General features: G+C 68.4%; 1 protein-coding gene across 3 annotated transcripts; it reads right to left on the bottom strand.

Annotated features, from left to right (window-relative positions):
* Positions 1 to 750: 750 nt before the first annotated feature.
* On the bottom strand, positions 751 to 21,786 carry RRP12 (ribosomal RNA processing 12 homolog). Of its 3 annotated transcripts, XM_065407730.1 has the most exons (34): positions 21,648 to 21,786; positions 20,272 to 20,504; positions 19,856 to 19,939; positions 19,210 to 19,286; positions 18,620 to 18,725; positions 18,147 to 18,263; positions 17,801 to 17,939; positions 16,910 to 17,037; positions 16,543 to 16,641; positions 16,167 to 16,258; positions 15,875 to 15,986; positions 15,549 to 15,646; positions 15,272 to 15,386; positions 14,475 to 14,617; positions 11,015 to 11,136; positions 10,278 to 10,342; positions 9,982 to 10,144; positions 9,478 to 9,632; positions 8,909 to 8,976; positions 8,494 to 8,587; positions 7,974 to 8,132; positions 7,675 to 7,755; positions 7,285 to 7,390; positions 6,810 to 6,917; positions 6,255 to 6,412; positions 4,948 to 5,039; positions 4,620 to 4,772; positions 4,101 to 4,270; positions 3,722 to 3,838; positions 3,170 to 3,219; positions 2,864 to 2,942; positions 2,389 to 2,456; positions 1,704 to 1,786; positions 751 to 854 (listed from the first exon to the last, which is right to left on the bottom strand). In XM_065407730.1, exons 1-34 carry the CDS (start codon positions 21,784 to 21,786, stop codon positions 752 to 754), a joined length of 3,876 nt encoding a protein of 1,291 aa, XP_065263802.1. In that variant the 3' UTR covers position 751. The 3 variants fall into 3 exon arrangements, with proteins under 3 accessions (XP_065263802.1, XP_065263803.1, XP_065263804.1); XM_065407731.1 differs by lacking the exons at positions 18,620 to 18,725; positions 19,210 to 19,286; XM_065407732.1 differs by lacking the exons at positions 18,147 to 18,263; positions 18,620 to 18,725; positions 19,210 to 19,286.
* Positions 21,787 to 22,342: the final 556 nt, after the last annotated feature.

The raw sequence follows: 22,342 nt of genomic DNA, 5'->3' as shown, positions 1-22,342 counted from the left end.
AGGCCCCGGGGCCTGGCACAGGGATGGGACACGCCATGCCCGAGCAGCGCCAGCTGGGACAGGCGGGGATGGGGTGGTGGGGACTGGCCGGCAGCCGGGCTCTCAGCCCCACGAGCCAGCGGGCGAGAACAGAGTGAGTGTACAGTGCCCCCAGCCTCCCCAGGGCTGCTCTCTGCCCAGCCACGCCCCAGAGTGACAGGGCAGGTCACTGGGCCAGGATAAAACCTCCCGTTTCCAGGCCCCATGGGCGCAGGGCACCAGCCGAACCCACCCTGGGTCTGAGCACAGCATGGGATGGGGGGGCCGCAGGAGGCTGGAACCAGCCACAGGGGGAGGGTTAACATCAGAGTGCGGGGAGAGGTGACGGGGCAGGGCCCTGCTGGCGGGACGAATGGCGAGGGAGCAGCGTGAGGTGGGCACCGTGTTTATTTCTCACCATGCTGGTGCAATGCAGCCAGTTACTGGTCCCCAGCCTGGCTCCGTGGCAAGGCAGCTTCCTCCTCCCCAAAACGGAGGGCCCAGCTGCGAGCCCACCAGTGTTCGGAACAAGGGGGGCGCTGGTGGCTCCCCACGAACCTCGCACAGCCAGTGTCCATCTCCTCCTGCCTGGGCCACGCTGAGCCCCCGCCCTGCCCCAGAACCACCAGCCCCAGGAAGGGCAGACGGGGTTCTGGGTGGGCAGGGAACAGTGTCTGGCCTGGGAGGGTCTTCGAGGCTGGTGGGGGCGTGGGGGGAAGGGGCGTTCAAAGCCTCACACGCGACGCTCCTTCTGGCGGTGCTTGCGGCCGGTCTGAGCACCCCGCTGGGCCCCCTTCATCAGCCCCTTGAACTGTCCCTGCATCTTCGCCTTCTTCCTGGGGAGGGGAAGGAGCAGAGGGCACAGGTGAGAGCGGGCACTGCCCGAAGTCAGCTTCACAGCAAGCCACCGAGCTGGGGAGCTCCCGGCCTGTCCCAGCAGGGGGCGCTGTGGGGAGGGGGGCAGGAGCGCTGGCTGTGGGGGGAGCTCCCGGTGACTCCAGCCCCAGCCTGTCCCAGCAGGGGGCGCTGTGGGGAGGGGGGCAGGGCACTGGCTGTAGGGGAAGCTCCCGGGCTCTCCCAGCAGGGGGCGCTGTGGGGAGGCGGGCAGGAGTTGGCTGGGGGGGAGCTCCCGGCCTGTCCCAGCAGGGGGCGCTGTGGGGAGGGGGGCAGGAGCTGGCGGGGGGAGCTCCCGGGCTTTCCCAGCAGGGGGCGCTGTGGGGAGGGGGGCAGGGCACTGGCTGGGGGGGAGCTCCCGGGCTCTCCCAGCAGGGGGTGCTGTGGGGAGGGGGGTCGGAGCTGGCTGTGGGGGGGAGCTCCCGGGCTCTCCCAGCAGGGGGCGCTGTGGGGAGGGGGGCAGGAGCTGGCGGGGGGAGCTCCCGGGCTTTCCCAGCAGGGGGCGCTGTGGGGAGGGGGGCAGGGCACTGGCTGGGGGGGAGCTCCCGGGCTCTCCCAGCAGGGGGTGCTGTGGGGAGGGGGGTAGGAGCTGGCTGTGGGGGGGAGCTCCCGGGCTCTCCCAGCAGGGGGCGCTGGCGGGAACTCCCTGCTGTCCTGTCATGCGCAGCCACTATGGAGCACAGGGGCCTGAAGCAGGCCCGGGACTGGGATCCAGGGATCTGCTCCTGGCTTCGCTCCACTTCCACCCCAGCCTCAGAGTCGTCACGACCCTGGGTGACCCCCAGCCGCACCTTCGGTTGAGCTTGGCTCTGTTCAGCGGGATGTAGGCGTAGGGGTCCAGCCGGCCTTTCTTCTTCACGTCACCTCGGCCTGTCTGGGGAGCACACGGGGGGATGAGGAACCAGCCCGCCCCATGCTGACAGCCCTGGGCAGGGGGCCCCAAAGCAGCCAGGAAGCCAGCGGGGGCCCTGCCCCACCCCTCTCACCGCGCCTCCAGAACCAGGCAGCAGGGCTGCAGACCCACCCTCGGCTCAGGGTGCGGCTGCTGGGCCGTGCCAACACTGCCGAGACCTGCTCCAGGGAGGGAGCCAGGCCAGAAGACTGCGAGGGCAGCGAGACAATCCCAGGGAACGCGCCCTAGGGCCCCCCCAGGCAGGGCCCCCTGCACCCATGGCCAGGGACATGCTGGCATCCACGCAAGCTGCAGCTCCAGGCTGGGAAACCGCCCCCCAGACGACTCTGCCTGCCACGTGCGGGGCCTCGGGCAGCACCGCAGCTGTGTGCCAGCCCCACACGCTGCGAACAGGGGGCGCCAGGCAACAGCGCTGCCCTGCCATCTGCTCCCTGCCAGGGCAAACCCCAAAGCCCCTGGACATGGGGCCCTGCAGCTGTGGGGGACGACACCCTCCCATCCCCACCAGGATCTGTTTCGCTCCACCCCCAGCCCGCCCCCCTGAGAGCCTGTGGACTCCTTACCTTGGCCTTGTAGTCTGCCCCAAGTGCCGGCCCTGCGCCCAGCCGCCGGTGGATGCCGGAGCCTCCAGCTAAAAACAGCAGCAAACCTGCATCAGATGCAGTTCGGGGCCAAGATTGGGATGGGGGGGTTCATGCTCCCTGCCCAGGAGAGGGCGAGAGGCAGGAACCAGCACAGAGCTGGGCATCCCACACCCGAGTTCTGCCCCAGGGCGCGGGCGAGGTGGGGGCGATCCCCGGGGCTGCCAGGGTGTGTCAGTGACTGAGCTCAGCCTTTGAAACAGGCCTCGAGCCCAGCGCTCCTGAGGGGATCCAGAACCCACCCAGGACCCAGGACCAGCCGCAGGAGCGGGGGCGGAAGCCAAGGCTGATGCCTTGGGCACGCCCCGCTCTCTGGGAGCCGGCCGGCCGCGCGGGGTTGGGGGAGCCGGCCGGCCCCCACGCACGCTGCAGGTAGCACCGCGCAGCCTGGGGTCACCTTTGTAGTGTGTCTGAGTCCCATCCTCCGGCTCCTCGTCCTCCGCCTCCTCCCGGAACCGGCGCTTCTGAGCCTTCTTCTGCAGAGAGAGGGCAGCTCAGCGGAGCAGCTGGGACCCCCGGCTCCCCCGCCCCCGCCATGGGGATCGGCTTTGCTGGTGAGACCGAGCAGGCCCTGCCCACAAGGCCGTGCCCCTGCCCTGGGTCCCAGCCTCTCCCCTGGAACAAGCCCCCGCTGGGACCGCAGGGCGTGACTGGCCCGAGCCCTACCCGGCCCTGGGGGCAAGCGCTCAGCGCCGGTACTTACGCTCCGGATCCCCACTTCCTGCATCAGGTCGGCCATCTCCTCATCCACTCCTGGAGCAAAGAACAGCCGGGTCAGAGCCGGGAGCCAGGGCCCAGACCCACCCAGCTCCGGGGCTGGGACCTCCTGCCCAGGCCCAGCCAGACGGAGGGTGGCTCAGGGACTGACAGTGTATCCAGCAGGGGTGTGGGGGGCCCCAGGGCGCCTTTGCCAGGAGGGGAGACCTGCCTGCTATGGCTGCCCCACGTCACCAGGTGGGTGTGGCCAGGCAGCCCCACAGCTCACAAGAGCCCCCCTGCCCGGCACGAGGTTGTCCCAGCACTGCCCAGGCTGCAATGTGCCCAGAAGAGGGGTGACACCAGACCCTACACCCAGGGCCAGGAGACATTCCGGGGCCCAGGCCCCATCACACAGCTTGCCAGCTGTGGGCACTGGGGCAGGGAGGGGGCGGCCTGACGTGGAGCATTGGGTGGGAGGAGGAGAACCCGGAGCAGGCCGCTGAGCCTCGGGAGGTGTGGGGGAGCCGGGCCCTGCGTTCCCCATCCCGGTCGGTACCTTTGGCTCCCTCGTCGTCCTCGTCCTCAGGGCCCTCGCGGATAATCAGGCGCCCATCCGCCGACACCTTGAAGTCATGGCTCGCTCCCCTGGCCCTGCCGCCGCCCGGCTTCGTAGCTGGTTCAGCCGAGAGACGGAGGGGTTAGCGAGCCCGGGGCAGATGCGGCTCGAGCCGAGAGGCGCCCTGGCTGGGAACATGGCCAGCCACCCAACTCACCCCCAGCTCTGGCATGGCCATGGCTAACCCCACCGCGCACAGCCCCCCAAAGCCCAGCCCGCGTGCACAGGCCTAGACAGCAGGGGCAACGGCCAAGGTCCCCCAGCCGAAACAGCCACGTCCTGCCACGGGCAATGCTGGGCCCCGTGAGCCGCTCCTTACCCAGCACCCTCTGGGCCACGTTGGGGTCCAGGAAGTTGAGGGGCTCGTCCCCTTCGCCCTCCTTCAGCCAGGCCTGGCTCTTCTGCCGCGCCTGCTTCCTCTGCTCTCTCCTGCCACGCCTCTCGCCCTCCTCCTGCTCCGAGTCTGAGTCGGCCAGGAGCTCCTCCACGCTGGGATGGGAGACAGCAGGCAAAGGGTACTGTGCCAGGCCGATGCAGAGCGCCCAGCACCGGCCCAGGGCGCAACCCCTCCCAGCCCCGCACCCCCCCAGCCCTGCGCCACCCCACAGCACAGGCTCCGGGGCGAGACACCCCCCCCCAGCACCAAGGCGAGACACCCCCCCCAGCGCCAGCCCCAGGGCATGATTCACCCCCCTCCCCAACTCCTGAGGAACCCAGCCCTGGGCCCAGGTGTCCCCGCCCCACATGTCTCCTGAGGGACAAGCCAGGCAGCGCCATGTCTGGCAGACGCTCCCCACACGCCGGACCTTGGGCTAACGGGCTGCCCTCCCCTCAGTACCTGTCTCCCCTGGGCTGCGCTGGCGCCTCCTCCTCGCTCGCGGCCACCGCCTGCTTCAGGGCTCGCTGCTTGTGGCTCCGGGCCTCGGCCTTGCGGATGTTCAGCAGCACCTTGTGGTACTCGGCGGGCAGCAGCCCCCGCACCAGATCGAAGCTAGGGGCAGAGCAAGCGTTCAGCAACCCCCGGCCTGGCACAGCCCCCCATCGACACCCCCCCCATACGCCCCCGGTGCAGGAGACCCCCCCTCACCCGCTGGCCTGAGGCTCAGCAGTGGGCAGCGCCCCCCGAGCAAGAGCTCCGCCGCCCCCTCCACTCCCCGGCCCCTCACCCGAACTTCCGGATGAACTTGGTGAAGAGGTTTCTCAGCTTCATGCGGAAGTGACGCCTCATGTCGTCCGTCAAGCGCCCCACGGCCTCCAGCTGCCGGGACAGAGTGCGTCACCCCCAGTGCCTGGGACAGAGCCCCCCCATCCCCTTCCCCACACCCCCCGGGACAGAGCACGTCACCCCCAGTGCCTGGGACAGAGCCCCCCCCATCCCCTTCCCCCCACCCCCTGGGACAGAGCGCGTCACCCCCAGTGCCTGGGACAGTGGCCCCACATCCCCCCCTGGGACAGCGCCCCCCAGCCCCTTCCCCCCACCCCCCGGGACAGAGCGCATCACCCCCAGTGCCTGGGACAGAGCCCCCCCATCCCCTTCCCCCCACCCCCCGGGACAGAGCGCGTCACCCCCAGAGCCCGGGACAGAGCCTCCCCACCCCCTTCCCCCCACCCCCCGGGACAGAGCGCGTCACCCCCAGTGCCCGGGACAGAGCCTCCCCACCCCATTCCCCCCACCCCCCGGGACAGAGCGCGTCACCCCCAGTGCCCGGGACAGAGCCCCCCCACCCCCTTCTCCCCACCCCCCGGGACAGAGCGCGTCACCCCCAGTGCCCGGGACAGAGCCCCCCCATCCCCTTCCCCCCACCCCCCGGGACAGAGCGCGTCACCCCCAGTGCCCGGGACAGAGCCCCCCCATCCCTTTCTCCCCACCCCCCGGGACAGAGCACATCACCCCCAGTGCCCGGGACAGTGGCCCCACATCCCCCCCTGGGACAGCGCCCCCCAGCCCCTTCCCCCCACCCCCCGGGACAGAGCACATCACCCCCAGTGCCTGGGACAGAGCCCCCCCAGCCCCTTCCCCCCACCCCCTGGGACAGAGCGCGTCACCCCCAGTGCCCGGGACAGAGCCCCCCCATCCCCTTCCCCCCACCCCCTGGGACAGAGCACGTCACCCCCAGTGCCCGGGACTGAGCCCCCCCATCCCCTTCCCCCCACCCCCCGGGACAGAGCGCATCACCCCCAGTGCCCGGGACAGTGGCCCCCCATCCCCTTCCCCCCACCCCTGGGACAGCGTGCCCCCCCATCCCCCCCAAGAGAGTGTGCGGGCCCCGCTGTGATCTCCAGGGACAGCATGCGTGTTCCCCCGCCACGATACGCATCACTCCTGCACCATCTCCCCCTGCCCATGGGCCCCACCCCTCAGACGTTGCTCAGCACCCCCCAGCCAGGCCTCCCCATCCCTGCACCATCATGCAGCAGCTCCCTCTCTGGAGGCCCCCAGGCCAGGCTCGCTCCCCCCCCCCCCCCCACTCACCATCGTCTGGGCATGCTTGGCCAGTAGCTGGGCGTCCACCAGCAGCAGCGCCACCTTGAGGAAGCCCAGGGCCGCCTTGACCACGTCCCGCGTGCGCGAGCCCAGCAGCAGGCAGACGTTCTGCAGCAACTGCTCTGCCACCGCCAGCCCCATGTGATCTGCAAGAGACACAGGGCTTAGGCCGGGCAGCGGGGTCCCCCCCGGCCCCTCCAGGCTGGGGGTGGAGCCGGGGAAGAAAGCTGGAGAGAGTCTGGCTCAGAACACGCTCGCCCATCACCACCTGGGCTCAGCCGCAGCCCCCTTAGCCATGGGGTGGGGCCTTCCCTCGAGCCCCGCCTTCTGACTGGCCTCAGCGCCCCTCGCAGTAGGCACTGACTGTGCTCCTCATGGCAGCTGCTAGGGCACTTCCCACCCCCGGGCCCGGCTGCGAGCGCCAGCGGAGGTGCCCGAGGGCTGCCCCAGCCGCAGGAGGTCAGACACCCCTTGCTCAGCCCTGCGTCGAAGGGAGCAGCTGGGGTTCCAGCCCCTCCCACCCCTCCCCACCGAGCCCCTCACCTTTGAACTGGAAGAGGAGGCGGGTCAGCGCCAGCAAGGTGCAGCTGATCATGGTGACCGAGCCCGTCAGCCCCGCGTAGACCAGGAGCAGGAACCGCTGCATGGCCCCTGTGCGGGAAGGGACGGCCCCGGGTTAGCTCAGTCCTCCCCCCGCGGCAGTTCCAAGGCCTCCTGGCTCAGCTGGGGGCCTCCGCCAGGCCAGCCCTGGTGCCCGGCCCTGGCAGGCCCCACTGCAGCCCGCAGCACGGGCAGGGAACTGGAAGGCGTACTGGCCACCGGGGCTGTGCAGGACAGGCCTGTGCGCCCCATGGGGCCGGGACGGAGGGGCAGGCAGGGCCTCCCGCAGAGGGGGCTGGAAGCAGCTATGTGGCTGGACTGGTGGATTTAGCACTGGAGAGGCCGTGGCATGGATGGGGGCAGAAGTCAGAGGGCCCAGAGCAGGCCCAGAGCAGGGAAGGGGGCGGGGACGCCTTACCTTGCGGCGTGGGGCCAAAGCGGAGGAAGGCCTCCCCCATCTCCACCAGCAGCAGGAAGGCGTTCTTCCGGGCCCCCACCGACACCTCCTTGGTGCAGAGAATCACCTGGCGGCACAAACACCATTAGAACCAGCGTCTGCCCCCCCACCCAGCACCCGCGGCCCTGCGCCCACCCCCCCCAGCGCCTGGCCCCCCTCACCAGCACCCGTCCCCCAGCGCGTGCCCCCCTCGCCAGCACCCCCCACCCCGCGCCTGCCTCAGAGCGCCCCCCCGCACTTGCACCATGTTTTAGCAGCACTCTGCAGGGAGCCCGCTCCCACAGAACAGCCCGGCAGCGTGTGCCATCCTGCCCGGAACCCCCCCAGGGCCGAACCGTGACCCCCCCATACCTCTGGGACCAGGGCCACCACGAAGTCCTCGTGTTCAGCCGTCAGCTGCTTCACAATGTGGAACAGGCACTTGAGCCGCGGCTGGGGGAGGGGAGCAGGACAGCACCGTCAGGTCCAGAGACACCCCTGTGCACCCCCCGCCCCCCAGGCCATGCCCTCTGCCCCACACCCACCGGTTCCTCCTCCCCTCCCCCTGAGCTTGTCCTGTGTGCTCCGCACCCTCCCCCCCACAGCCTGTCCCCGGGCGCTCCGCCCCCTCCCTCCCCCAGTGCTCTGCCCCCACCCCCACGGGGGCTCACCCTCTTGGCCGGGGAGGCGGCGCTCTGCAGGGAGCCCAGCAGATCTCTCTTCAGCTGGTCCAGGTGGCTGCGGACGAAGGCCTGGCAGGGGAGCCGGGGGGCCGCGCACACCTCCTCCAGCACGCGGTACGCCTTCTTCTGTACCCCGTGCTCCTTGCTCTGCGGGGAGACGGCACCAGACGGCGTCAGCCAAGCCCCCGCCCGCACCTCTCCCCCCACTCCACTGAGCGAGCCTCAGCCAGAGACCCCCGTGCCTGCCCTGGGGGCACCCGGCTGCAGAGCCTCTCCACTCCCCGCACCCAGGGAGAGGTGTCAGGAGCCTGGCCCCCTCCAGTGAGCCTGCCTCCATCCCAGCCTCATGCAGGCCGGCCAGGCGACTGCAGCGAGGGACGGAGGGACTGGGGAGCCGGAAGCACCTCGATCCGCACTGGTGCCCTCGCAGGGCGCCCAGTCCCCACCCGCCCCAGCACGCGGGAGGCACCAGAGCCCCTGCCCCGCGGCTCCCGCCTGGGCGACTCACCTGCAGGGAGGACTGGATGGTGCGGTAGAGAGCGCCCAGGGAGGGTTCGTCGGCGTAGGGCGCCATGGCCACGATCAGGTCCAGGATGGAGAGCCTGCAGCAGAGGGAGGTTAGCGGAGGGGAGGTGGGATGCCCAGGACTCTGCCCGGCTCCCTGCTGGGGGGGCTGGAGTCTCAGCACTGCGCCCCCCCGCCCAGCAGCACCAAGAACAAGTGGGCATACCCTGGCCAGGGCCACACCGACGCCGCGAGTGAGACGTTCCTAGCCACCAGCAGAGGCAGCCCCCCAGCCCCAGCAGGGCAAACAACCCACCCCGCGGGAAGGGGGAGCAGGGTAAGTCTGTGGCGGGGAGGTCCCTTCCAGCGCCCCCCAGCAGCTCGGCTGTGTCCAGGCAGCACACTAACCCCGGCGTTACCTGGTGAACTCCGTGCTCTCGGGGCCGGTCAGTTTCTCGCTGGCTTTCTCCAGAAACCCGCACACCATCTGCAGGAGGGGACGAGCCGCCGGCCCGGGGTCAGTTCAGGCACTGGGCCCCCACCCCCGTAACCCCCGCTCAGCACGGCTCTGCCCTCTGGCCTGCAGGGGGCGGCGAGCACGCGGCAGCCTCCGAGCAAGGCCGACGGTTCAGGCAGCCCCCCAGGGTCCTCGCCGAGCCCCTCGCCAGCCGGGGGCCCTGCTGCAGAGCGGCTGCCTGGGATCAGGGGCTCCACAGGGAATTCAACACCTCTCTGGGGTGGGCTCCTCCCCAGCACAGCATCCCTGCGAGGCCCCGGAAGGGGGAATGACCTCCCAGCCATGCTCACTCAGCGCCCCGAGGCCTGGGCTCCGCAGTGCCTAGACGCCAGCAGCTGGTTCTGCGGCAGGCCCCGTGGGGAGCTGTTTCCATCGGGTCCCCCCGGCAGAGGGGGCCGTGCCAGCGTTACAGCTGACTGCGCTGCCCTACGCCGCCCCGCCGGGCTCGTCCGGGCCCCCGCCCCGCCTCACCTGCTGCTCAGTGATCGTCAGGTACGTGCGGATGGTGTCCAGCACGGCGCGCCGATGGGCTGCGCCGCCCCCAGCGTCCCCCGGCTGGCTGTACACGTTGAACAGGATGGGCAGGAAGTTCTTGGCGAAGCGGCCGACCTCCGCCCGCTCGGCGTCTGGGGAGGTGCACAGAGCAGTGAGGGTCTGCGCCCGGGGCCCTCGGACTCACCCACCGCCCCACACTCGGCCAGAGGGATCCAGCTGCTCACGCCTGGCACCTTCACAGCAGGAGGCACTGGGCCTCCCACAACCCTGGGATCTAGGGGGGACCCCCAGCCAGGATGGGAAAGACCATTGGGCATCCAGGGCCCTGGGGGGCTCAGGGCTGACTGAAGGCCCTGGAGACTGGGCCGCACTGCGGCTCCCAGGCCGCTGAAGGGTGTGTGCCTGCCCCAGCAACGTGCCCCTCCACCTGCCGAGTGGCTCAGTCCCCCTGCACGGGGCACCCCAGGGCCCGTCCCTCACCCGTCTCGCAGCCCTTGCTGATGAGCGTGCGCAGGGCCTGGCAGACGGTGAGCCGCAGGTCTGCCCGCTCGCTGATGGCCGTGCCCAGCGTCCGCGCTAGCCCTTTGAAGGAGGCCGCCACGTCCGTTGGCCTGGTGCAGAAGCCAGGCAGCATGGTCCAGATCTGAAAGGTAAAGGAGGCAGTGAAGGAGCGGAGGGGACACCAGCTTGACACGGCAGAGCCGCCCCTCGCGAGGATCCAGCCAGCCGAGCTGCAGGCCCCTGCGCCCGGGAGCCCCACGACCTGAGCCTCTCACCTGCCACTGCAGCGTGTCATAGATCTTGGACTCCAGACTCTTCCCGGCCTGGGCCAGCTCCGCGGCTGCAGCAAAGAGACAAGGGAGACGTCAGGGCTGCAGCGGATTCCTAGACCCTGTGGCCAGAAGGACCCACGGGGATCCTCTCGTCTGACCCCTGGATAGCTCAGGCCAGACACCAGCCCCGCAATGACCCCAGAGCCGATCACCTGGATTTAAACATTGTCAGCGACGGAGAATCCACCCGCCCCGGGGCGATGTTCCGGGGTTAATTTCCTGCCCTGGCACAGATCCACGCCTGATTTCCTGCCTCGCTGTATCTCGCGCCAGCTTCCAGCCCCGGGTCGCGTTAGACCTTCCTCGGCTACACGGCAGCGCCCACCCTCCAGTTCCCGTTCCCTACGTGGATACCCACAGACTGCGACCTGCGAGTTAACCCAGGGGAGGGGGAGCCCTGGGAGTGTCCCGGGGCCACCTGCCGGGGGGCAGCAGGGTCTGAGAGAGCAAAGGCACCACCAGACCCTGATCTCAGGGCCCCTGAGGAGCAGAGCACCCAGACCACGGCCTCTGAACCTGCAGCAGGAGATGGGCCGGGGTGCAGTTTATTCAGCCAGTGCTCCCCATCTGCCTGCCCTGCCCCGTGGGGGCCATGCTGGCTCTGTGCCCCATGACCTCCTGGGGACGGGCCCCGCATTCCCCAGCCTCGCTTGGGGGCCGCCCCCACCCCCGCTAGTTACCTCTGCTTTTCAGGGTGGCTGCCAGGGGCAGGAAATAGCTGGTGAAGAAGCTGAGCCGCGTGCCCTGGACGTGGTCCCGGATCACCGGCAGGAGCCAGCTGCGGGGGAAATCCAGCGTCTCCCTGTGGAGGGGAACACACCGGTGAGGTGCAGCAGGGGGCGCTCCTGCCGCCGTCACAGATCCGCGGGATCCGTGCTTCGCCCCCGGCTTTGGACCAGCGACCGGGAGAACTAGCCACAGGCTCAAACAAACCAAACCTTTTATTACATACATCGAAAGCAGGAAGCTGCCAAACCAACAGTGGGGCTAAAGCAGCGCTCCAGGCAGACAAACCAGTTGCAGAGAAACTAAATGAATTCTTTGCTTTGGTCTTCACAGCTGAGGATGAGGGAGATTCCCACGCCTGAGCCAGTCTTTTTAGGTGACAAATCTGAGGACCTGTCCCAGACTGAGGTGTCATTAGAGGAGGTTTTGGAACAAATTGATAAACTAAACAGTAATAAGTCACCAGGACCAGACGGGATTCACCCAAGAGTTCTGAAGCAACTCAGATGTGAAATAGCCGGACTACTAACTGTCGTCTGTAACCTATTATTAAAAAAGGCTCCAGAGGTGATCCCGGCAATTACAGGCCGCTAAGCCTGACTTCAGTACCGGGCAAACTGATTGAAACTGTAGTAAAGAACAGAATTATCAGACACACAGATCAGTGAACATGATATACTGGGGAAGAATCAACATGGCTTTTATGAAGGGAAATCACGTCTCACCAATCTACTAGAATTATTTTAGGGAGTCAACAAGCATGTGGCCAAGGGGGATCCAGTGGATATTGTGTACTTGGACTTTCAGAAAGCCTTTGACAAGGTCCCGCAGCAAAGGCTCTTAAGCAAAGTAAGGGGTCATGGGATAAAAGGGAAGGTGCTCTCATGGATTAGTAACTGGTTAAAAGATAGGAAATAAAGGGTAGGAATAAATGGTCAGTTTTCAGAATGGAGAGAGGTAAATAGTGGTGTCCCCCAGGCTGTACTGGGCCCAGTCTTATTCAACATATTCATAAATGATCTGGAAAAAGGGGTAAACAGTTTGTGGACAATACAAAATTACTCAAGATAGTCCAAAGCTGACTGCAAATAGTTACAAAGGGATCTCACAAAACTGGGTGACTGGACAAGAAAATGGCAGATGAAATTCAATGTTGATAAATGCAAAGCAATGCACATCGGAAAACAATCCCAACTATACATCCAAAATGATGCAATCTGAATTAGCTGTTACCACTCCAGAGAAGATCTTGGGGTCATCGTGGATAGTTCTCTGAAAACATCCACTCAATGTGCAGCGGCAGTCAAAAAAAGCGAACAATGGTAGGAACCATTAGGAAAAGGACAGATAATTAGACAGTAACTATCATAACACCACTATATAAATCCAGGGCATGCTCACACCATGAATGCTGCCTGCAGATCTGGCTGTCCCCTCTCAAAAAGATATATTAAAACCTAAGTTCTCTGTAAGCTGCACAGCCGCACAGGTGCCCAGGGAACCCACCTGGGGACCTGCCATGGCCAGGGGAGGGGCACCCCTTCCCCAGACCCCACCTAGCCTGGCCCCCAACCTGCCACGGCCTTCCCCCGGGGGCGGCCCCAGACCCCAAATGTGGCCAGGGCGGCCCTCCCCCAGCCCAGACCTGCTGGGGGCAGGGGAAGGGCACCTGTCCTGCAGTCCCAGAGCTGCCACCTCCCCCCCCAGCCCAGGTGCTGCTGCGGGGAGAGAGAGGTGGGGGGAGTCCTCTCTCCCCACTGTAGCCCCAGAGCACCCTTCTGCACCCCAAAGCCTCACCCCCTGCACCCAACCCTCTGCCCCAGCCTGAAGTCCCTCATCCCTGGCCCCACCCGAGAGCCCGCACCCCCAGCCGGAGCCCTCACCCCCTGCACCCCAACCCTCTGCCCCAGCCTGGAGTCCCTCATCCCTGGCCCCACCCGAGAGCCCGCAGCCCCAGCCAGAGCCCTCACCCCCTGCACCCAACCCTCTGCCCCAGCCTGAAGTCCCTCATCCCTGGCCCCACCCGAGAGCCCGCAGCCCCAGCCGGAGCCCTCACCCCCCGCACCCCAACCCTCTGCCCCAGCCTGAAGTCCCTCATCCCTGGCCCCACCCGAGAGCCCGCAGCCCCAGCCGGAGCCCTCACCCCCTGCACCCAACCCTCTGCCCCAGCCTGGAGTCCCTCATCCCTGGCCCCACCCGAGAGCCCGCACCCCCAGCGGAGCCCTCACCCCCTGCACCCAACCCTCTGCCCCAGCCTGGAGTCCCTCATCCCTGGCCCCACCCGAGAGCCCGCAGCCCCAGCCGGAGCCCCTCATCCCCGGCCCCACCCTCCCACACTCCATACCCCTTGGCCCCACGCCTGCCACATGAATTTTGTGATGTGCACCAATATGGAGGTGATGTGTCACAGGTCACTTCCACATTGGTGCACATAAAATTCATTCCGCACATGGGTGGGAAAAATTAGAGGGAACCCTGATTAGAACTGGGAAAGATGCAGAGAAAGGCAACAAAAGTGATGAAGGGAATGGAACAGCTTCCGTACGAGGGATTAAAAAGGCTGGGACTGTTTAGCTTGGCAAAGAGACGACTAAGGGGGGATATGATCGAGCTCTATACAATCATGACTGGTGTGGAGAAAGTGAATAAGTGTTATTTACTCCTTCACTTCATAGGCACTGACTCTGTGGGTACTCCGGGGCTGGAGCACCCCCCCCCCAGCTCCTCCCGCCCACTGGGGATCAGCTGTTCCGAGGTGTGCAGGAGGCACTGGGGGGCGGAACGGAGTGGGAAGAGGCAGGGAGGGGCTGGGGCCTTGGGGGAATGGGTGAAGTGGGGGTGGGGCCTGGGGCAGAGCGGGGGTTGAACCCTCCCCCCCCCCCCCCCCAGCATAGTAGGAAGTTGGACCATTCGTCTGACCCAGTGTGGCCGTTCTTATGGTCCTAGGGACCCTTTCCGTGGGCCAGGCCCCCGCGGGGTCTCACTCTTCCTCCTGGGCCGCAGCACTGACCCTGGGGCTCTGGGACACCTGGGAACTGGCTCAGGAGCCTGACCGTGGGGGTTCACTGGAGCGCGGCTGGGCTGCCAGGAAGGGTCTGCGCTGTTACCTTCACCCTTGGGCGAGGCAATGGGCTTCCAGCCCCTGTGGCCAGGGGACTAATAGCCAGTTCTCTGCCTGTGTCCCCGGAAACACTCAAAGCTACAGCACAAGCCTCCAGCCCGCGTCTGGCCTGGCTGTATTCGCTGCAGGGAGCCCCGGGGAGAGACAGGGACTGCTGGGGCCAGAGGCCTGGTCAGGAGTCCTGCCCCTGCAGCGCTGTGAGAGGCCCTGTTGGGATCCGGCCCCTGGACCGGTCCAGCTGTTTGTCTGCAGGAGGGGGAGGCGCAGCCGCGCGCGGGCAGGGTCGTACTCACTCTGTGCCGTCTATCTCCAGGGCCACAGCCTGCAGCAGCACCTCGGGGCCCATGCTGGCCACAGCAGCCCCCACCGCCCGGTCCAGCTCGCTGGTGTGGGGGAAGTGTGGGGAGTGGCGCAGGTCACACAGGGACTGGAGACACTGCAGAGCAGAGATGGGCTGGTCACACGGAATCCTCCCAGAGGCCCCCTGGGCCGGGGAGCAGCCCACGCCCACGGGCAGGTGTGTGTCCCCCTGCCCCACTCACACGCCTGGCCACAGTCCGAGACCTTCTCAGAGCAGATCCCGTCCCCGAGCGCCAATGCAGCCACCTCTGAGGAAGAGCACAGCCTGCACCAGCCTGGGTGGACTGAGGAGGCAGGAGCAAGCCTACCCAGAGATCTCTGGCCCCAGGACAGCGCTTGGAACCCCCTTCTACCCGGGAGGGAAGGGCAGAGCCGGCCCACGGAGACATGCAGCCCCTTAGCCACAGCGACAAGGTGCCATGCACACACTCCTCCCCCTCTGGGCCAGCTGACGCAGCGTCGGCCGGCCCGGGTCTGGGAAGCCGCTGCTGGACTCCCTCTCCACCCTGCTACGCCGGGAACGGCCCTTGGGATGCCCAGGACGGGGCTTTAAGCACCCGCTCGCCACCCAAATGCCAACGTCTGGGAAGCCAGCACCACCGACCAGCTCTCAGCAGCCTCTGTATCGTGGGAAGCATTTGCAAGGCCCAGCCCTGGAGCCCTGAGCCCAGGCCCCTCTCCGACTCACCATGCTGGGCACCCCGCACCCAGGCTCTCCCGGCCCCCTTACCTTCCTCATGAAGGGATGGCACTGCTTCCCGCACACCTCGAAGAAGGCCCGCAGCACCTGCAGCACGGAGGCCCACGCCGCGTGGAATCGGTACGTCAAGCCCTCCTCCACCGCCCTGCACCGGGAGAGAGCACCGGCTCAGCACCGCCAGGGCACAGACAGCGCCTGCACCTGCCACACCGGGGCTCCCCGCAGGGCAGGCCCAAGAGCCCGGAGGTGGGGCGGGACAGGGGCCACGAGGCAGGCCCAGCCCCACAGCCAGGCGGGCCCCACTCACCTGAACATCCTGCAGACGTGGGAGGCGGGTCCGGAGGCAGAGGCAGAAACGGGCCCCAGCTCGGCCATGTGGGGAGCAACGCACTCGCTCAGCAGAGCCTGCAGGGGGCAGTCACGAGGGGAGGGATTAGCCACGCCCCTCAGCCCCATGCAGGCCAGGGAAGGGAGCAGGCTGCAGCGGGGCAGATCCCAGCATGCAGCGCTCCACTGCAGCCTGCCCGAGCAAAGCCGGGTGCCCCATGGCGGGGGGGCAGGAATAGCCACCCCCCAGGACAGCCAGGCCAGGCCGGGGGGAGGGGGGGAGGGAAGGGGAGCTGCTCATGGTACCTTGAGCGTCTGCGTTGCGGCCGCCAGCACCTGTGGGTGGGGGGAGAGGAGGCAGCTCACGGCAGCCGTGAAGAGGCGGGGGAGGTGCCCCCAGCACAGGTCCCTCTGCAGCCTGCAAGAGAGAGAGGGTCCAGCACCAGGGAGAGCCCCCACCCCTCTTCCCCCAACAGGGGTCCCCGCCGCTGCACCTCCCGCCCCCCATGGGGGCCCCCGCCACCCCCTCGTCCCCAGGGCCCCCCGCACCCTCCCCCATGGGGGCCCCCGCCACCCCAGGCCCGGCCCAGCCCATTACCTGGCCAGGTTGCTGTGTGCCTTCTCCATGACGGCCAGCCAGGCCAGCAGGGGCTGCAGGTCGTTCTCGCTGGGCATGTAGTCGTACAGGGCCTGGCAGGGCAGGGCGGGCTCAGTGAAAGATGCCCACCTCCCTCCATCCCCCACCCCTCCCCTCAGCCCACCCTGCCCCCACCTCGTGACCTTGCCCCCAGCCCTCAACCCCGTGCCCCCCCTCCAATCAGCCTGCCCTCCCCCCACCCCATGACCCCATCCCTCAGCCCACCCTGCCCCCACCCCATGACCTCGCCCACCCCTCCCTGCCCCCACCCCGTGACCCCCCTCCCGTCAGCCTGCCCTGCCCCCACCCCATGAGCCCGCCCGCCCCCTGCACTCACGGTGATGATCTGGGCGTTGAGCTCGGCAGACAGGCATGCCAGGCCAGGCTTGGCACTGAAGAGGCTGTGGAAGGCCTGCATGGCGCACGCCGTCACCAGCTGCAAAGGACACAGTGTTAGAAGCGAGGGGGGAACACGCCGCCCCACTGGGCCCCTCCATCCACAGGCCTGGGCAGATCCCCCCCAGCAGGAAGGGGCGGGGTTGTCCCAGATGGAGTCCAGGTGTCCCCCGCACGCTCCCCGTACCCTGCAGGGCCCCCTTGCCTGACCCTGCGGAGCTGGGCCGGGCCGGCAGGGAGCAGGAGGGCTGGGGGCCCGAGGACAGTGACGGGTCCCCTCCCTCCCGGGAGCCCGGCCGGCTGCTCACCACATGGCTGAGGGTCATGACGCGGAGCAGGGTCTCGCAGCAGGTCTTCACCACGGCCAGCGGCAGGCAGGGCAGCAGGTCCCGGAGCAGGGTCAGGACATGCAGGGTGGTGGTGGCCTCCTTGGTACCTGGGGAGTGGGGCAGAGATGAACACACAGAACAGCCCCCCCTGACTGAACCCCTCTGCCAGGGGCTGCTGGGCCCCGAGAGTGCAGCACCGAACCCACCGAGCGCAGCTCACGGGCAGCAGCAGCGCGGGGGCCAAAGAGCCCAGCACAGACCCCAGCAGCTGCCCAGTGGCCCCACGACCCCTCTGGTCCCCCTGCATCCCCCACAGCTGTGCACCCCACAACCCCTCCAGTCCCCATGCACCCCCCACAGCCCCTCCGGTCCCCCTGCACCCCCCACAGCTGTGCACCCCGTGCCCCCTCCGGTCCCCCTGCACCTCCCACAGCCCCTCCGGTCCCCCTGCATCCCCCACAGCAGTGCTCCCCACATCCCAGCTAGGCCCCCATGCACCCCCCACAGCTGTACACCCCACAACCCCTCCAGTCCCCCTGCACCCCCCACAGCCCCTCCGGTCCCCCTGCACCTCCCACAGCCCCTCCGGTCCCCCTGCACCTCCCACAGCAGTGCTCCCCACATCCCAGCTAGGCCCCCATGCACCCCCCACAGCTGTACACCCCACAACCCCTCCAGTCCCCATGCACCCCCCACAGCTGTGCACCCCGCGCCCCCTCCGGTCCCCCTGCACCGCCCACAGCAGTGCACCCCACGACCCCTCCGGTCCCCATACACCCCCCACAGCAGTGCGCCCCACATCCCAGCCAGGCCCCCATGCACCCCCCACAGCTGTGCACCCCACGTCCATCCGTCCCGTCCCCCCCGTACCTCCGGACTTCTCGATCTCCTGCACACAGAACCGGGCTGTGGACTGCGCAGCTGGGTGGTGCGTGGGAGCCGTGTCCCCGAACAGGAACTCGCTGCCTTTCAGGATGGAGCAGACGCCGTGCTGGGCTTCCTTCCGCACCTGCCGAGCATGGGAGCGGGGTGAGTGGCGGTGCCCCGGGCAGCCTCCTGCCAAGGATCGGGGAGGCAGGGCTGGGACCCCCACGCCCAGGGCACTGCACAGACCAGGGCTGAGGCACCAGCGAGACCCTGCAGACTGGGGCAGAGCGCCAGAGGGCCCCAGCTGGGGGGCAGGAGGGGGCACCCCACAGGGTCCCGCTGGGCTCACCTTGGGCTTGGCGTGGACCGTGAAGCTGAGCAAGCCATGGTAAACCTGCAGCGTGACGGGGTAGCTCCAGGCTGCCAGGTCCTGCTTCCGCAGCAGCGTGGCCAGGCAGGAGAGCACCTGTAGGGAGAGACCAACAGAGACACACGGGTATCGGTGCTGCCCTCCGGAGCCGGGGCAACTGCCAGCCCCCTCCCCCCGCAGGTCAGGCTGCCCTTCCCCCGCACGCCTGACCCCCGCCCCCAGCCCCGAAAGTCAGACTGCCCCTCCTCCACACCAAGCACCCCCGCCAGCCTGACCCATCCAGGGACGGCAGGAACCCAGGATGCTGGGGGGAGACACACACCCCTCCCCTCCCCCCCAGGCTCAGCACAAGGGGATGGGCCCCGTACTGCTCACACCCTCGCTGAGGGCAGGGAGTCTGAGCCAGCCGCATCCCAGTGACCCTCTGCCCGCCTCCTGCTGGTGGCACTCACCCACCGCAGGGCAGAGGAGGGGCCGCTGCCGGCCTGCGAGGCCATGATGCCCATCAACACTTTGGAGGTGTCTGAGAACTTCTTTATCAGCACGGGCCCTGGCACCCTGCGGGCAGAGAAGGGAGGGTGTCAGCCCGGCTGAGGGCCCGGCAACGGGGAGGGGGGACAATGGGAGATGAGCTGCACTGCCCCCCCCCCCCCCCGAGACACAGCCGTGATTCCCAGCCCTTCCCCACCCCGGCGCTGGAAGGTGAGACCCCCCCTGTGAGTGGGACCCTCCGACATGGGCTGAGGGGTCCCCTGAGGGGGTGACCCTGCCCCAGCTCGACTCGGAGACACCAGCACATCAGCAGCCACACGGCCCCATGGCTCAAAGCCGCACCTGTTACAATGCTTCCTGCAGCCCTGCCCCCCGAGCCATGCACCCCCCCCCCCCGCCACACCTTCCCCCAGCCTTGCCGGCCTGCAAGCAGCACCCTGCATTGTCCCCTACACCTTGTTTCCATCCCCGGCCTCTGCCTTGCTCTGCCTGGGCCCCGGCCAGCCCCCCCCGGGGCAGCGAGAGTAACCCGTGGGCAGGGGCGACTCACCGCTTCAGCACCAGGTTGAGCAGGTAGGCGACAGCAGCCAGCGACTCCGGCGACTCCACGGCCTCCAGCGTCGTCATCTGGCAACACAGCCGGGGTGAGCACGGGGGGGCCCCGCTGCCAGGCTCAGCCGGGAGCTCCCCGGGCCGGGTGACGGAGCATCCACGACCCAGCTGCGCTCCATGGCAGGGATGGCAGCGCAGCCAGCCCAGCTCTGGGGTGCACCAAGCCCACTCACGGATCCCCAGCCCCCATGGACTGCAGCCGCCTGGCCGAGACCCCCGGCCGGACCCCCCCCAGCACAGCATGGCAGAGTCCAGCATGTCCCTGGAACTCACACTGCCTGACGGCTTCACCTCCGGCTCGCTGAACGACCCACCCCCCTGCCCCGGGAGCCAGGGGTGCTGCGCGGGGGTCAGCTCCTGGCACTCCTAGCCAGAGCTCTGCTGCCACAGTCCCCTGGGCCCTTCACCGACACCCCCGCAGCCCCTGGCCGTACGCAGCCCGTCCAGCTACCCTGCGACAGCCCAGTGCAGAGGGAAGGTCACGGTCCCTTCCAGAGCCCCCCAGCACAGGGCACACTCGGGGCCAGCCACAGGCTGCTCCCCACCTCTAGCCGAGACCTACCCCCACACACACGGCCACTCACCAACGCAGCGAAGTACTCTGTCTCGCTCTCCGTGCCGCCCTGCGAGCGGATCACCTCCGTCACCGCAGCCAGCACCGCGCAGATCTGCGGAGAGCGCGCAGGAGGGGACGGGTGAGCACCACAGGACGTGGGCCTGGCCCCAGAACACGCTGCCCCTCCCTCTCCGTGGCGTCCGGGCCAGGGCAGGGGCAACAGCCTGGCCCCAGAACACGCCATCCGACCCCCTCTGCGGCATCCGGGCCAGGGCAGGGGCAAGAACCTGGCCCCAGAACACGCCGCCCCGCCCCGCCCCTCTTCCCCTCCGCGGCGTCCGGGCCAGGGCAGGGGCAACGTGCTCAGGAAGGCCCCAGAGCACCCCGCTCCCCCGAGGCAAAGGCCAGAGTCTCCCTCGCTCCCAAGTGGAGCGCCCCGCCCACCTCTCTGTGCGCGGCGGAGCTGGACTCCCAGAACCGCTGCACTTTGCTGAAGGTGAGGTTGGTGCAGTCGCTCAAGCCGCTCAGGAAGGTGCGCGAGGACTTCTCGGTGACAGCGGCTCCGTCGTCCTCCTCCATGCAGAGCTGGGCGCCCTGGCCTGCCTGCTCCGAGTGCACGGACCCCGACTGCAGCTCATTGTGCAACTTCAGCGCATCCACAGTCAGGTCACTCTTCTCTGTGGGGGACACATGCTCAGGGCCGGCCAGACAAACACCTGAATTCCCCCCCTCCCCGAGGCTAGCGCCCTGATCCTCCAAACCCCCGCCCTCACAGAGGGCCTCCGGGCCGGGCCAGGCCTGCAGAGCGTGTCCCTCTGATGGCCTGGCTGGGTCAGAGATCTCCAGCGTGTGGAACGAGAACCCCCAAGGAGGCAGAGCAGCGACCGAGGCACCAGAGGGTCTATAAGGGGGCTCACCGGGGTACAGACACCCCAGGCCAGTCCATCCAGCCCAGCCTCCTCCCCCTGTGCGGTGTCAGGGGGGCTCCTGGAACTCAAGAACCCTGTCACCATCTCCTAGCCAGTGCAATGCGGAGATGCCTGCAGTGCCCGCTCTGCTTCGGATTCCGGCCAAGGCAGCGTGCGGCTCTCGCCACCTGCGGCCTGGGCTGCGGCAGGTAACTGTGCGTTGCCAGAGCAGCATTTCCCTAGCCGAGCTGAGCGGGGATGCCAGCCAGCGTTACCCGCAGCACCTGGGGTTTCGGTCCGTGCGTCGGCCTCCCGCAGCTCAGCACAGGAGTTGGTGCCAGGTCCAGCTCCCAGCACTCCCCCAGGCGCTCACGACCCCCAGGGGTTTGTAACCCAAGCCCCTTTTCCTGGCGTTCGTAAAGCCCAGGGACCGCGGCCCCCCACGACAGGCTTTGCATCACCTTCTCCGAGGTTCTACTGGCCGCAGAGCCAGGATCGGGACCGCTGCGCTCCGCACAGACATACAGGCTGGCGGGCCCTGACCCAGAGCCCCGATCCTCCCACACAACCTCCATCGGGGACAGCTGCCAGCCAACCGCCCAGCAGCAGGCCCCACGGCACCGTGCAGGTCGGTTCTCCCCCATCCTGCCTCTGCCCCGAGACCGGCACCAGCCCCATGCTGCGCCCCACCCCCAGCGCTGCCCTGGGGCCAGAGCCCAGGGACCGCCCCACCCCCCGCAGGCCCCAGCGTCTCCCCACAAGCGCCCCGGGGGACCAGCCTGCACCACCCAGCTCCACAGGAGGCCCGGGGAAGGGGGCAGCCTGGGGGCCCAGCTCCAGGGGGAGCAGGGTGTGAAGATGGACGGGGCGGCTTGTGCCCCCGACCCCGGCCCGGCCCGGCCCCCCGCTCACCCGCGGGCCGGCTGAAGAAGCGGCTGCGGGCGGCCAGGCGGTGGCGGCGGCTCTCGGGGTTGCTGTCGCTGCTGTGCCCCTTCCGCCAGCGCTGGAGCTTGCGGGCGGCCCCGGAGCGGAGCCTGCCGGCCTTGCCCATCCCGAGGCACAACAGCTGCTCCGCCGGCCACGCGGAAACCACGTGTGGCCCACTTCCGCCCTCTCTGCCGCCACTTCCGGCCGGAGCGTGAGGGCACTTCCGGGATGGGCAAGACGCCATCTTTACTGCGGGCAGAGGGGGAGGGTTTTTTTTGTTTCCCCTCGCCGGACACTGCCAGCACTTCCGCCCTCACTGCCAACCTGGTCCCGCCCCCCTCGAGAGCCTGGGGGCACGGGGAGGCGGGGCACGGTCAGGGGCTGCCCTGTGGGGGGCACAAGTGGGGCAGCTGCATTGGCCCCTGTGCCCTGCGTGCCACGGGCCTCTGGCCCAGCACCAGGTGGCACCGAGGGGCTCCCCCGGGGGAGACACAGCCCCGGCCCCAGCGTCTCCGCCCTGCGCCCACACAGCCCCCGGCAGAGAGCGCCCCAGAGAGGTCACAGCTGAGTTATCTGAACCGGCCACTCACTTTGGGAGCCTTGGGGGTGTCGGGAGCAGCCAGAGCCGGACGTCCCGAGGGACTGAGCCCCAACAGCCCGAGGGGCTCCAGAGAGAGTTG

The sequence above is a fragment of the Emys orbicularis genome, chromosome 7, assembly GCF_028017835.1.
Source record: "Emys orbicularis isolate rEmyOrb1 chromosome 7, rEmyOrb1.hap1, whole genome shotgun sequence".
NCBI lineage: Eukaryota > Metazoa > Chordata > Testudines > Emydidae > Emys > Emys orbicularis.
This window is presented reverse-complemented; position numbering and strand designations above follow the sequence as displayed.

Bases quoted from the DNA above. Each gene is read 5' to 3' on its own strand.
- RRP12 (XM_065407730.1), bottom strand. From the start codon at position 21,786: ATGGGCAAGGCCGGCAGGCTCCGCTCCGGGGCCGCCCGCAAGCTCCAG. The intron at 16,642-16,909 runs GTGAGCAGCCGG...TGTCCTTTGCAG, and splicing joins TCATGACCCTCAGCCATGTG to CTGGTGACGGCGTGCGCCAT. The intron at 8,977-9,477 runs GTGAGGCGGGGC...CCCCTCCTGCAG, and splicing joins TGACGATCACTGAGCAGCAG to ATGGTGTGCGGGTTTCTGGA.